This window comes from Erigeron canadensis, chromosome 4 (assembly GCF_010389155.1).
Source record: "Erigeron canadensis isolate Cc75 chromosome 4, C_canadensis_v1, whole genome shotgun sequence".
In the NCBI taxonomy this organism is placed as follows: domain Eukaryota; kingdom Viridiplantae; phylum Streptophyta; class Magnoliopsida; order Asterales; family Asteraceae; genus Erigeron; species Erigeron canadensis.
This window is the reverse complement of record NC_057764.1, coordinates 42,684,077-42,700,020: the sequence shown is the minus strand read 5'-3', so window position 1 is coordinate 42,700,020 and position 15,944 is coordinate 42,684,077. Positions and strand designations below refer to the sequence as shown.

Sequence of the window (15,944 nt, the reverse complement as noted above, 5' to 3'; positions counted from 1 at the left end):
ACATGATGGACAATTAGTGATTGTCATCAATTACCTTAGTGGTATTCTTGTAAAAACCAACCAAGCCTAAAGGGCTTTACCTGGTTTAAGTTCTGTGTTTCCATAATGTATAAACTCAAAGGCCTTGTGAATAGGCCAAGCAAAGCGGTTACCAAAGGAAAAGAGAAATGAACAGCAATCATATAATCAAACTATCAAAAGAATCTCCAGTCTCACTAAATTAATCAAAAACTATTTACAAAGATTCAAATTATGAAAAAACCAGCTATTGTTCTTTTAGCCTTTGTACCTGTACTAAAATTTTGACTGTTTCACTTATGCTTTTTAATATCAATTTTTACAAGGGTTAGCTAGTTGAATTTTGTTGGGTGTTTTATAACTTCAATATAAGTGTGCAGCTCCTTTTGTTTCTCTTATGGTATGCTCTTACCATTTATTTGTGCTTTGCAACCCACATCCTTAGGACGGGATGACTGGATATAATGGCTTATGGGTAAGGTGATACTCCGTATTTTTTTATTTTTTTTTTTTGTTTTAGTTTTTTGGTTTTTTGTTGGCAAAACTGATCAAGGAAAAATATCCCCATGGGTTACCCATTCTGCAAATCTATCGGAGAACCCACCTCCAATTGGTTTTCTACCATCCTGCACCCAAATTAAAAATAGACAATAAGATTAGGAATAACATACATAAATCAGCAAATAAAATACACTTGTAAAATAACCTAATAAACAATGAACACAACAAAATAAGAAAACTGACCTTTATATTAGGAGACATTTCAGAATCACTAGCAAAAGCGCACAGTTCATTTACTACATTTTCAGATGATTGACCGCCCATAGGGGACCCTACAAGTGTTGACCTGTGTTGTCTTTTCAGTAAGGGTTGGTTCAAAAAGTAATAACGGCCATTCATTGAGTGTAGACTAAAACAAATCATGAGTTTACCTTTCATAAGTTTCGTCTTCACATGAGTTTCCAGATGAGGAAAGCCAGTCAACGTCGAGAAAATTTGAGCAGTTAAAAGAATCCTTGTTGTAAAATATGCGATCACTGTTGGGAATTTCTTCAGATATAAGATTTGGCCTAGATGTTGAGTTTGTATACCTGCTTCCAATTTTACAATTTCAAATATATATATATCAACTCAACATAGTAGATATAACAATCCTGAATGCATTAATCAGAACAAACCTTGGATAAGTCGAATCACTTTCAGAAGAGATTTCATTTAAGGTATCTTCATTATTTTGAGCAGTTCCAATAGAAGAACTCCCGTCACGGTGAATATTGCCATCATAGAGAATGTTGCCCACAGATAACGACCTCCTAATAATCCTGCATTTATAAAAAAGGTAAGCATCCAACATATAGCATATCACACATTCTGGCCAGGATGATTGAGAAAGATCAAACCAATTTGAACCGCTAATGACAAATGGACAATTATATTTTGCAAGAGGTGTCTTACAGTTCAAAAGAAAAAAAAAATGCATTCTGTTTTGTACCGGACATCTGACTAGTCATATAACTTACAAAGAAATGTTTAACATAAGATGTTGTAGATGAATGCGAGTTGTTATCCCATTTATTACAGTCACTTTTAAGATGGTAAATGTGCAAAATCTAGAAAGGTTGCTTGGTAAATATTAGCCTACAAATATTTCTAGACAACACAAACACAAGAATATGATAACAGCACGGTACCTAGATCTTTCTGCAAAAACATCAGACCCTTGGCTACCAACATTATAATGCTGATCTGAATCCAATTCCCAGAGTGCAGGTCTACCCATTTGTGGCTGATAGTGACCAAGGAACCTGCTCCAACATTGACCAAGTTCAAAATCATATAAATAAATATGGGTATATCAGATATGTGAATTTTAATTTAATATCATAGATTTATATCACTTACACATTAATAGCATCTTGCTTTTCGGCATCCATGTATGCATTACTGTAGTAACGTTGTAGAGTTCTAAAGAATTCCTGGGACTGAGTTGCAGCCTTCCATTGCCCTCTTCTCTGACAAAATATCTATATAAAAAGATAAAATGGAGCACAAAAACTCAACTAATAATTTCAAGACATTACACGTATAACAAAACGATCATAAAATCATAGTTGTCAACTTCAGCTGTTGCTGACACTGCAGTACCTTATTGTGCGCTGCAGAACCACCATATTGTAGTGCTAAAGTGTCACCCATTTTCTCATAAATCCTCATCAAATCATCTGCTAGATTTGAATCAAGCTCAATAGTTGGGGTATCGATATATCCTATAGTGTGCAGTTGACGACCAAGTGCAGCCCAACCATAGGCAAATTGAGCAACATTTGTGCGATCTAAGCAATCTATACAGTTTGTTCTTAGGACCCCAGTCTGATATGTAGGAGGCTTGAAACTTAAATTCCCACTATCGCCACTCTTATTAGGGCCAGTTTTAAAGTTCTCAGCATCACTTTCCTCGATCTCGAAATTGCAACTGTGACCATTGTCATCCCTGCACCATGACCAGGGGCATTATAGAAAAATATTTTAAATTTTATCCACCCTTCTTATCATTATAACTACAACGCTTTCTTTCACAGATGTACTAAAAAATTGCAGCAGTGTTCATTTTTAAAACTTTCATCTCAAATTTACATACTTGCATAGAGTCATCTGATCAATACAATGATTGAGCGGTATTGATACTCAAATATATAACCAGAAATCAAAAATTAGGTGCCAAGTCAAACATCATAACTTTATAGCGGATACCTCTTGACATCAATATAAATAAAACATGACCCCACAGAATAAGTCATACATCCGGTCGAGGTTAGATATCAAAACTGAGAACAAACAATTTCTGTCAGCGGGAGTGGGATGACTAGCCAATTGAATCATCAAATGCAAACAATTAATTATTATTATGACATAAAACTTACTGAAAGTTAGAATAACATATTCGTATATATTGGTAGAACTCCCCCTATTTAATGTAGGTTCCAATATTAATTTGGGTGAAAATGTAATAAACTGATTAATATTTATCAATTGATTCTATAACAGAAACTTTGAGAAACACATTGAAGAAATGACACAAGGTAATCATTTATTATAAACTAGCACGGTACCCGTGCAACACGGTGGTCGTGGCGGCGTCGGTGTGGTGGTGGGAGCGACTGTTGGTGGTGGAGGCAGCGTCGAGTGGTGTAGATAATTGATGTAAAAGCAATTGATTTAAATGGTTAACAGAGATATTTTAAAAGATAAAGGATTGATAGTGTTATTTAATTATTAATGTTAAGGGAGTAGTGTATGTGAAAATATTTTAAGGGGTGCTAGGTGAAAATATTACATATTTTTCAACACTTTCAAAAATAAAGTGTGTTTTTTTTTAAAATTAGTATAGATATTTCATAATTATGGTCAGAAGTTTCGTAGAGCTATACTGCAGAGATAGCCAAGTAGAACATAAAAATAAGATAAAGGTTTGTTGAATTCTTTAATGTCTAAGTAAAATATTAATATTGAAAAAACAGAATAGAAACTGTTAATAAGACAAACTAATATTGATTTTATACAGATATTATATATCATTACCTGGAAAGATTTAACAGCTCTAGGGACTTCGAATTGGGGATTACTTGACAATAAAAAAAGCCAGTTAGGTTCAATGCATAGGTTGCTACTTTGCCCAAAAGTGCCAGCACATTTGTAGATTTGCTGAAAAATCATATACTCATGTTATAGACAAATTATCAATGTAAGGAAGTAATCAAATCCATATAGTACAGAGCAGAGAGCAATATACTTTCTGGAATATTTGTTTAAATCCCAATGGAGAAACTTTAAACGACTTTCTTCAGGCAAATCTCTATTAATCAACTCGATAGCATGAGCAAACTCCACGCGGAGGAGGGATTCTCGGGGTCTCTTTTCCTTGGTCTGAAAAGCCACACGATGGTTAACATATTTATAAGAGAGAAAATGGTGATAAGCATAGATAACTGGACATTAGTATAGTCAGTAAGACTCTCTTTACCTTGATCAAATTCAATATGATTATTGGATTTCCGTATCTTTTGGTAAGATTCTCAAAGTGAAGTCTAGTGCAATCATAATTGGGGTCCTTGTTCGACACTAGATGGAGAGGTACCAGTTAAGGAGACAATTTTCGAAATGTCAATTAAAAGTTGAAGTACTTTTTCAAGTCTTACATATAATATCAGGCTTAATATTTAATCGTGACGTTTCCTGGGACCAAAACAGAGGTATTGAACCTCGATTTTGGACAACAGAGCTTATTTGCACTGGGAATCCTTCAGGTACATCTTCAAATACAATCTGTTCAGTTTCAACATCATTGGCAACACGACCCTTCTCATTTACTCCTCGTTTTAAATACCTACACCATGATAAGATAAAATAATTAATGGAAAAGCTTGATAATAGTATATCTAACAATTTTTTTCTAAACATAGATGCACTATCACTCAGTACTCAGTAGGATCTAATATGACACTAGTCCACAAATCAAAATTCAACATACCTGGTTCCAGCATAATGGCGAGAACGTCTGGCAATGAGGGTCAAGTTGAAGTCCTTTTCAGCTATTGAGAGTTTAACCTAATTTTGAGAAAAAACAAAAGCAAAAGCACAATTTACTACGAGTATAAAATAAAGAATGAACAGAGAATATACTTGTAATAAAATAATGAAAGGTGAATATACATACCTGTTTGAAGTAGCCATAAACTAGTTGCACCGTCCAGAGATTATTCCTAAGCTGATTGTGGATTGTGCTCGTTAAGAACTCGTTCCAAACAAACATTGTTTCATTTCCTGTCTCATGAGTAGACAAGTTCTTTTGAAAACTATGCATAACACAGTACGAGTAGCTAAAATAGAAGTCCTTTGTGAGATCCACCGAGCATAGAAGCTTCTTGTATCTATTAAATGAAACATTAAAACAAAGTCATAACCGATTATCATAATAAATGCTTGAAAAAATAATATAATATGAAACACAAATTGCAATGCTGTAACTATTAACAAAAGTAAGAAGACAACACAACAGTTGCTTCCCCAGTAAAACACTCATAATACCTTATCTATTCAACATTCTTAGCTAATATCATAACGACCATGGGCCTTGCCCTGTAACTTACAGGATGTAAACTGGTAACAACACCCTCAATGAAACCATTCAGATAGAAGCAATGAAAAAATCAAAAGCTAGACACGTGTAATAGTATGTCATCAATAGTCGCCATCTAAACTCTCCCTAAAATATACTCAACATTGAATGTTAAAAAAAGCACAATTGCACTAACTACACTTTGGATAAGAATAATTTAATATAAGTAAACAAGAGAAAAAAGGAATAACAATCGAGGTCGATGTTAATCCTTTTCAGTACATATAGATGAAGAGTAGTTCTGACTTCTACTACATTTTTACATTTACAGGCAGAATTGACAAAGGACCTGTTCTCATTCTTAGTGTAAGTGACACTGGGTTGAACAGTAGAATTGGGAATTGCCAAGATCTCGCTCTTGGTAATAGCATATATCGCATGACCACAGATTATACCAATTTTCCTTCTTTTTGTAATAAGCAGCATGTAGTAAGGTCCCAAAAACTTTATGAAGCCTAAAATACAAAGAAAAAAAAGTGAGAGAAAAGAAATTGTGTGAACCAATCATTGTAGTAAATGTTCATTAGCTTAAAAAAACGTAACAATGGTGCATACCAACAATTCCATAACAAACACAAACAAATCTAAGCCCCCCAGTTGACTTATTTCCTTCATGAACACGCTTTAGCAGTTCACAGCATTCAATTTCAGTGTAGGTTGTGGGATCTTCAGTAATATTTAGCTCGGTAGGTTCTGACCTGTCAATCTTTAACACTCTCCAAGCTGATCCATTCTTGTTCCATCCAATCATATAAAAGTTCTGTAATAACAATAGATAAAGTTAACATCATCGATGAGGTAAAGTTGCAAAAAACTGACTCGGCCATGAAGAAAAACTCATATCACCAATGCAAAGCTTATTTTGGAATTTAGTGATAGAAAACACGTCATGTTTAAGTGTGAGAATGTGGTACCACAAAAAAGCTCAATTATATTGCCTATATAAGTGCATTGTAAATGGATTTAAAAGGAAATTACGGAACTAGTAAGTGATTCAGAGCTGTACTTACAACTGAAAAAGGCAAGAACTTACCGACTGCTGGGACATAACTAGGCTTAAATACAAAAAGCTAACATGCTAATCGGTAATCCACTAACTTGAATAACACATTCTACACCCATAAACTCTTAAGACTACCTTAAGATCACTCTAGAAATGCCGGTATCTCTTTGTCTAGCACTATTCCAAGTAATAAAGCCTTAGGTAGGGGCCAATATAAACTCAAAACTCTCAAGGTGGATTCAACTTTATCCCCTGCCCCGTGCCTAATCACGTGCTTCGGAACACGTACACAAACGATAAAAATAACAGTAGTACCAAATATGCACCATCAACCACAACTTGTAATCAACAAACAGCTTCCTTTCTCAATATCACAATACAAATTAATATACAAACACTTGATCATATATATATATATATATAAAAACAAAAAAAACCTTATAAGTTAGCTTCAAATAGGCATCATGAAGTATTAACTTAATCCATAACCGATCGATATATCCTTAACAAAAACTTAAATATGCTCTAATAATATAATACCAAACTTTTATTTATAAAAAAAAAAGCAGATAAACATAGCATCATATAATATAATTGATTATTTGATTAATTTATAATTCGATACGCTAGCACGAAAAAATGATGAAAACAAACAGAATTATATACCGAACGAGTCTCGTAGAGTCTGAATTTCTGCAAATAAGCATTTTTAACTTTAGGAACTTCTGTGATCCAATCATGCTGCTGTTGATTCTCTAAATTCATTATTCTGGATCCCGAGCCTTACGCCCGGGCTATATCAGGTTAACATACAAGTTTATATAACTTCAAATTTTCAAATTACACCGCCGTAAACCCTAACTTTAACATCCTTTACATAACTATAATTACCTGCATACAAACAATAACCACAACATACAAAACAGTAAGACTACAATATATACGTATACAAACACATACATATATATACATATATACATATGCAAAAATATAAATATAATATTTGAGAAGTAATAAAATCTTACAGAAAAGAATTGCGGAAATGAAGGAAAGGCGATAGGAGGATAGATATAGAGATAGAGATAGAAATAGAAATAGTAATGAAGATTGATACAGATCTGGTGATTATAGAGAAAGATTTGAGTTGAGAGAGAGAGAGAGAGAGAGAGAGGCGAAAATCACAGCTCCGGCGAGCGTATCCACAAAAAATACAAAAAGATCTGAAATTTTAGCGGAAAAAATATTTTTTCTATATTTAAGGCAGGGAGAGAGGGAGGGAGGATTGTGTAAAAACTAAACACCTACTAATATAGTTTTAGCCTTTATTGTTTTTCCTTCAATTATTGAATATTTTCCTAACAAGACAATATCAAAAGAAGGTGATAACTAATGATATTTTTTTTTAAAAATGATTGTCAAGTCATTATCGCTCTTTAATTTTGAATATTTTATGATGAACATAATATAGGGTAAATCACGTCATATTATAATTATAAAACGACATGAAACGAGAGCTAAAGTTTAAGTAAACTATTCGATGTAAATGAAAAATATTGAAAATCATGCACTTAGTGGCTAAAGCAACACACTGATAACTTTTAAAAATTAAATCATTACAAATCAATGTTAAAATAAACTATGCATTACGATAGTTATTCACTGAATCAATTAAGTTTGAGATAAACAACGACTTGATGTTTTAAAAAAACATTTGTATTGAAAACGAAATGTTAATAATTACATAAACAAATATTTCTTACATAAAAAACATGTGCAAAATACCTATTTATAAAAGCAAGTATCTAGAACAAAATATCGGTTCTATAATAGTTTTACATATAATTTATTAACTTTTTTTTTAAGGTAGAGCGGATAAATGGCTATTACCCTAATTTTGATGCGCCCACGCCGTATTCGAATACTGACAATGCCCAACTTTGTTAATATGAATGTATTGTAAGTTAAAAAAATATGATGTATATGTACGAAGGTAAATATAAAACGTTTTACTATGTGCAAACTTTGGATAGATATATAAAATGTTTTACTAATGCAAACTTCGGATAGATATGCAAAACAAATATATATCTCAGTATATAAGGTTTTTTTTAAATGCGTCTTAATGTACAAGTTCATAAGTGACTTTGGAGTAGAAATGTGTGACATTCACGCTTGCGTTACATTAGATTAGATTTATGTTCGTACAATGTGACTGAGATGACAGTAGCAGTGGCAATGTGACATTGACGTCGACTATTAATATTGGCAGTGGAAGCGGTGTAACTATTAATTTAAAGTTAGTTGATGTAAAAAGTTAACTATAATTATTTAACAGTTGAAAGATTATTATTATTAATTATTTTATTAAATATTTTATTTGGTTATCCTGTTAAGTGATATAGATGATATATAGAATGTATGGAGACAATTTAGTTAAAGGGTTCAATTTTTAAAAATGAAGGAATGGAAATATCATTTGCTTAATATAAATGTAAGATTACCTTTTAGTTTAATGATTTCCATGTTGGTATCTATATTTTCATACTCCACATTAAAGATTACTAGACTTATGTTTGCGCAATATGGTGATAGTAGGAGTAGTGATAGCGGAGGTGGTGGTGGGGGCAGCAGTGGGGACGGTGATAGAGACGACGATTGTGGTGAATGTAAAAGTAGTTGATGTTAAAGCTTGTAGTTATTATAAGTGTTGGTAGATTTATCATGTAAATTATTTCATTAAGGATATTATAGATATATTAAGCCTCTCCTTATAGGAACTTACTTCTTCCCACATACTTCCACTATTCATCACCTTTTTTCCCTTCTAGAACATCCCAAAAATACCCCCTCCTTATAACCCCATATTATTTCCCTCACAAACACTTCAGACGCGTGTCTAAAGTTGGAAGAAACCCCTAGACGTCATCGAAGAAGTACCCCGTGCTACTAAGGTCTTCGACCATGTTGGCGTCGGACGTGTGTCGGACAGAGGCTATAAGCCTTATAAGGAATAGCCTTTAAATGGAGATGTTTAAATTAGTGAATAAAGGATAATTATATTTTTGGTTTCTCAAATGTAAAAAGTTTAAAGAAAAAATTTGATGGTTTGCTTTATTAGATAGTATAAATAGCTGTGTTGAATATCATTTATCTTGCCATGCAAATTTCTTAAATTGTCTTTAATAAATAATTACATTATTTGTAATTTATATTTTAAAACATCTTCGTTAGCTTATTTAAATCAATTACATATACTATTCGATGCCGCTATCACCACCACCCGTTGTAGCCTATTTTCAGTAGTCACCATTACTACTTCACTGTCGTCATATCACGCGGGTACTGTATACCTAAATAAATATAAGAATTGATTTTGTGTTTTACTATATTTGTTTTATTCTAATTAATAAAATATTTCAAGCATCAAATAATAACCTCTAAAAGTTTATACAAGCTTTAATATATGTGGTCTTAACACCATCGATATAGAAAATGTCCAATTCATTACATCATGCATTATATTTTGGTCACATGTTTCTCAAGTAGCGTGTTTTTGGTTTTAACATTTTTACATTACCATAAAAATTTTTTTTTTTTTTCTTTTTTCTATTATAGCGGTCAAATTAACTTTCACAAAACGATTATATAAATATCTTATCTATATAATAATAAGAGAGAAAATTTTATGAGTTATTAATCGGTACAAAAATATGTATTTTTATATTTATAGTTTTTATAATAATTGTGAAAATAAAAAGGAAAAAACTGAAAAAGGAAAATAAAAACATGGAGAAGACGTGTCCACATGGGCATGGGTAAGACTTTGAGAGTTCCAAGCTGTAACATAGTGACGTGTCGTAGTTCGATTGCTACTACTGTCTCTTAGCTGTCACCATTTGCCAACTAGACAATATTACCCATTTTCTCCTCTCTTCGTAACCAAAATACACACCAAGAACATATATGCTACCTCATTAATATATATATATATATATATTAAAAACAAAGGTATAAAAATACGTGCAAAGAATAGTAACGGGTCATTTTATTTCTTTGGGTCCGTTTTTATTTTCTTAATGGGCCAATTTCATTTTCTTTTGGACCTGTCTTATATTTTTAATTTTTGGCTTGATAAATTATATTTTAATATTTTAAATTGCTTCCAATTTGTTTATAAAGATCACTTACTTTAATTGCATATTATTATTTTTTAAGTTTGTAACATATTTAAGATTATCTCATCTTAATACAAGTGAACAATTACATAGTATATATACGTATAACAGTAGGGTATATGTTTTGAATATATATACATTTAACCATCTCCGAAAAATTTGTTTGCATTACTTATTAGTTTCAATGTTATTTCGGTTGATGTTTTATTATTCTGGATTTTTTTTTCACTTTCTATTTTCAATGATTTAGGAAATTAGCTTTAATTATGTTTGTATTATTATTTTGTATTTTTATTTTAAATATTCTACTTTCATACTTATTATCTTTTAGAATGTGTATAATATATTAATTTGTTATAAATTTATACTGTCGATTTTTTTTAATTTATAATTGCTTATTCATTAAAAAATCAATATCAACTCAAGTTTTGAGCTATATAATGTTTCTAAAAGCATGTAAATGCGTGCAAAGAATAGTAACGGGTCATTTTATTTATTTGGACATGTTTTTATTTTCTTAATGGGTCAACTTCATTTTCTTTTTGACCTATCTTATATTCTTAATTTTGGGCTTGATAAATTATGTTTTGATCTTTTAAATTGCTTCTAATTTGTTTACAAATATAACTTATTTTAATTGCATATTATTATTTTTTAAGTTTGTAACATATTTAAGATTGTCTCATCTTAGTACAAGTGAACTATTACATAGTATATATACATATAACAATAGGTTATATAACAGTAGGTTATATGTTTTGAATATATATACATCTAACCATCTCCGAAAAATTTGTTTGCAATATGTGTTAGTTTCAATGTTATTTCGGTTGATGTTTATTATTTTGATTTTTTTTTTCACTTTCTATTTTCAATGATCCAGGAAATTAGCTTTAATTATGTTTGTATTATTATTTTATATTTTTATTTTAAATATTCTACTTCCATACTTATTATCTTTTAGAATGTATATAATATATTAATTTGTTATAAATTTATACTGTTGACTTTTTTTAATTTTTAATTGTTTACTCATTAAAAAATCAATATCAACTCAAGTTTTGAGCTATATAATGTTTCTAAAAACATGTAATAATTTTTTAAATATTACGGAACACAATAAATATAATGTCTCCCGGGGCAACACCCAAGTAACTATCTCGTTTTTAAATAATTAATAACCTTTTACAGTACTATGTAAAAATTACAAATATTAATATATTATTAATTGAAAATTTATTATACGTTTTCAAAATTCTATATCGTATAAAAATGACTTTCATTCTTACCATAACAAACAATTTTAATTAACACTTATCTGTAATATGACTAAAGGAAAGAGTTCGGAGTACGCTTAGCACTCATAATTTTATTCTTTTAGCTTAATACTCTCTCCTTATTAATTATCTATTTTTTTAATATTTATTTAATAGAAATTGGTATGTATTTTTCAAATTATGTAGTTTACACTTTTTGTTTATCTTTTTTATTTAACTAAAGTTGGAAAAAAATGGTAAACTCGAATCAATATTTATATATTTTCATATGTTTACTATTTAGCTTTCGTATTGATTAAGTTGTAATATTGACCATACATTTTTGGTTTCTCTTTTTATTTATTAGAGTTGGAAAAAATAAATAAACTGAAATCAATATTTATATGGAGTTAATTTTTATGTGTTTTTTCTTTAGTTTCGTATTCATTAAGTTATGATATTGGTAATACACTTTTTGTTTCACAATTATTATAAGGTTTATATAACTTGAGAATACCCGTCCAATGGACGGGCCTGAGCACTAGTATATATCTATATACTCCGTATTTATTTAGTCAACTCACATATTACAAACTAATCATACTTATTTTTTATATTTGTTAAAATTTATTTTTACAATTATAGTTTAATTAGTACGTACTTACACGACATGTTCAGACGGTGTCCCTTTAAATTATTTTAATTCATTTCATTTGTATACTCTCTGTATATCACACTTGGCAGGTTATCTAGACTTATACATTATTAATTAATATTAACGATGATGATAAGTAACATATTAATAGTTAAAGTACAACAGACTATTATCGGATATATTAGAGAGATGAAGAGGGCAATACACTATCTACAAAACCGCCTACCATTCACATTTCACCATCAATGGTGGTGATTGTACACACGTTTTCTTGATGAGGAGATAAACACAATAATAATATTTAATTAATGATGAATATAGGAATTTTAAATACAAATAACTAATTTATGTTAAAATTTTATATTTCCTATATGCATAACACATAAGTTCTAGCTTACACGTGTGAATTAATTGATTATCAATCTATGATTCATGATAACTTTAAAACTTATACTTATACATGGTAACATACTTATACATCTGTAGATTTATTTATAATATGCATTATATAAATGTGAATTGATTCTCCTTTAAAACTTATACACGGTACTCTTTACAATTTATAATTCATGAAACATATACATGTCAGTTTATTAATTCTTCTTTAATTACAACAATGGTTAACTTTACCGATTCCCATCTTGTAGAGTTGTACAAAGTTCGATCTAAAGACTGAAGGTGAGAGTATTATGATTTTGTAATTAATTAATTAACCTTTTAAAATTTGTTTTAATCTTCTAAAAAGAATTAATCCATATATGATATCGCCCTGATAAGCTTGGAGTTGGTCATTGTCCTAGTGTTTGGCCACCATCCCCGATGGCTGCACAAAATTTTGATACATGTCTTCAACTCAAGGATAGTTATCTTGTATAAACCATGGTCTTAATTAAAAGATACTTAAAGACAATATCGGTGAGAACAAATATATATGATGAAAGCTAGTGATAAACTTACAAAATAAATTTTGCATTTACATTAATTAATTGATCAGTTTATCACTACTCAAAGATATACACACACTTAAAAATAATACTAGGGGAGACCAATAAATACGATAAACATATACTTTGTTGATTCTATTCGTCTCTCAAAAACCAAACCTATTCTAGTGTCATTTTGGTAGCATCTAACAATATACTAAAACAGGATTGTGTATTTTTTTTATCGACACTTGCTACATTCTTTACACGACATGTATTATTTTTGATGTAATTAACAATAGATTCCTAATTCATAATTACCTAATTGTAATCAAATACTATTCCTTAGATGACATGTGTCACTTGGTGTAACTAAAAAAATATTTTTAATTCCTAATTACCTAATTATAATCAAATACTAATCTTTAAATATAATGAAAATGATTAATCAACCTAACTTATGTGTTTAAAAATCAACCAAATACCTTAAGAATTTGACATGTGGATTCACTGATTCTCTTTCTTAATATTGCCCCCTGATTTTTCCACTTGTCATCATCTTATAATTAGGTTGATTTTTAGGCGTACCAATTAAGTTGATTTATCATTATCCTATACGGAATACAACTATCTTAAAAGATAAGATATATGCTAAGTTTTAAACATATAATTAAACAAATATATTATCCAATTCATATGGTTTTCATATAATATGTGAAAGTACGATATCAAAACTTATATATCTAACAACCACATATTCTCTGTATCATCAAATATTATATAATCCGTACATCGTACAAGTATTAAGACTAGTAACAATATAAAAATAAACCAAATAACAGAAACAACGACACCTACAACCTACACATAATTAAATCACATATGCCATTATGCCTCATACTAATTAAGAGCATCGTTAACGTTGTGAAGTTTATCGATCGAGTCCATAACATTGCAACATCAACTTTTTATAAACCACTATAGAGTAGAACCTCTATAATTTAATACTCGATAAATTAATAATTTGTCTGGTCCCAACTTGGAACCAATACAAAATTGGACTTCAATAAATAAATAATAAATAATAAGATAATGAATTTTTTGATACCTCAATGTAAATATAGTAGTCCCAATAAAACTATTATTTAATAATTTCTTAAATATTTCAAATTTTAACATTGTCTAGTAAAAAATGAATTTATAGTCACTTTGTTTTATTTGGAACTTGAAATCTATATTGAATTCATCTTTAAATTTTCTCATCGCATTTTAAGAGTTAATGCATTATCTTCTCGTACATTGAACTAGCTTTAATTCAAAACAATGCATTTGACAAGTTTATTTAGTTTAATATGTGAAGATAAATTGAAAATGAAAATTAAAAAGGGAAATTTTGAAGCTCATATATGAATATCTTTAAATTAATAATTTATTAATTTATCGATATAACAATATCTCGATATATTTATAAAAAACCCGGTCCCGACATTATTAATTTATAGAGATTTTACCGTACATATATATATATATATAATATATATATAGGGGGACAATCAAATAAAAACAGTTTTAAAATGAGAACGATGAGAACATTTAAAAAACATCATTTATATATATATATATATACTCTCACAAACTTTGTCACGCATATATGTTCATTACAAGGTTGAAGGTCCCAATAGGTTTATACAATATACATTATCGATCCACATCATCACGAATTGAAGTTGCCTATCATGAACAACGATTACGGATGGTCATCTTGTTTGAGTGTACGTTCTTTAATTGTTGCTTGGCTTAGCTCTAATAATAATGATGTTCAAGTTCCATCTCTAGCAATCCGCACACGCTAAATAATCAAACGTGACATACAAAAGATAGTGCCTGTCGTCATATATCTATAGTAGGGTACCCATAACTTGACTGACATAATATCAATATGGATAAATGATAAATATATGCATTTCGTTTTACCCTTTTTATTTTACTTGTACTCGTATTTGTTAGAAAAGTAGTTTTATGAATACAAAAAATTAAAGATATAGAAAATATATGAACGAAATTGAGGACGTGATTATCGCTATCCTTAAGGAATATTAGCCCCCACTATAAACGCTGGTGGATTTAGACTAGTTTCCTCCCAGGATTCACCCCAAATACAAAAGATTAAACAGCGTTTTTAATCTTTTTCTATGAACATTATGAGTATGTGTTTGTATCAGAGAAAATAGAAGAAGAAAAGATGATACAAAATACGTCCCCTATTGCCTCTATATATAAGAGTTTTTACAGTTTTTAAACTGTCAAAAACCAAACCCAAATTCAGTTTTTGAAAACATGTTTTTACGGGTCTTGACAATTAAAGGCAAAGGATGCTAAAGTTTCCTTCCAAATAATCTTTCAAGCTATTTGAATATCACAATCAAACCAAAACTTATAAACCCACTTAGACTTTTATCTTCTATCAATGTGGGACAATATAAAAAACACAAATTAACTAATAAAGACCCTATCTAACAGTATTTGTTTAAGTTGGTAAACAACTTTTCAAATAAGCCGGCCACCTGTAAAAAGTGTCTTTGAGCTAGGTGAAAAAACCAAAATTTCCATCTTCAATATATGTGACTTGTAAGCCTCTTTTAATTAAATAACTTTTTTCCTAGCTAGCTTGCTTCCAATAAATCAAAGATATATATACATACATATATACTAGCTAGTATATATATTTTAATGACAGG

General features: G+C 29.9%; 1 protein-coding gene across 1 annotated transcript; it reads right to left on the bottom strand.

The window, feature by feature from the left end:
* Nucleotides 1-168: 168 nt before the first annotated feature.
* Nucleotides 169-7,429, bottom strand: LOC122598646 (phosphoinositide phosphatase SAC2). Its single transcript, XM_043771233.1, has 17 exons — nt 7,223-7,429; nt 6,864-7,088; nt 5,750-5,954; nt 5,484-5,649; nt 4,733-4,946; nt 4,547-4,623; nt 4,215-4,402; nt 4,040-4,137; nt 3,809-3,942; nt 3,598-3,720; nt 2,164-2,509; nt 1,921-2,042; nt 1,710-1,823; nt 1,197-1,340; nt 951-1,109; nt 763-865; nt 169-644 (listed from the first exon to the last, which is right to left on the bottom strand). Exons 2-17 carry the CDS (start codon nt 6,960-6,962, stop codon nt 567-569), a joined length of 2,370 nt encoding a protein of 789 aa, XP_043627168.1. The 5' UTR covers nt 6,963-7,088; nt 7,223-7,429; the 3' UTR covers nt 169-566.
* Between the last annotated feature and the right edge of the window lie 8,515 nt (nt 7,430-15,944).

Excerpts from the sequence above, each read along its gene's own strand:
- LOC122598646 (XM_043771233.1), bottom strand. The coding sequence starts at position 6,962 with ATGAATTTAGAGAATCAACAGCAGCATGATTGGATCACAGAAGTTCCT. Across the intron at positions 4,403-4,546 it reads CGCCATTATGCTGGAACCAG|GTATTTAAAACGAGGAGTAA; the intron begins GTATGTTGAATT and ends ATCATGGTGTAG. Across the intron at positions 3,721-3,808 it reads TTAAACAAATATTCCAGAAA|CAAATCTACAAATGTGCTGG; the intron begins GTATATTGCTCT and ends ATGATTTTTCAG.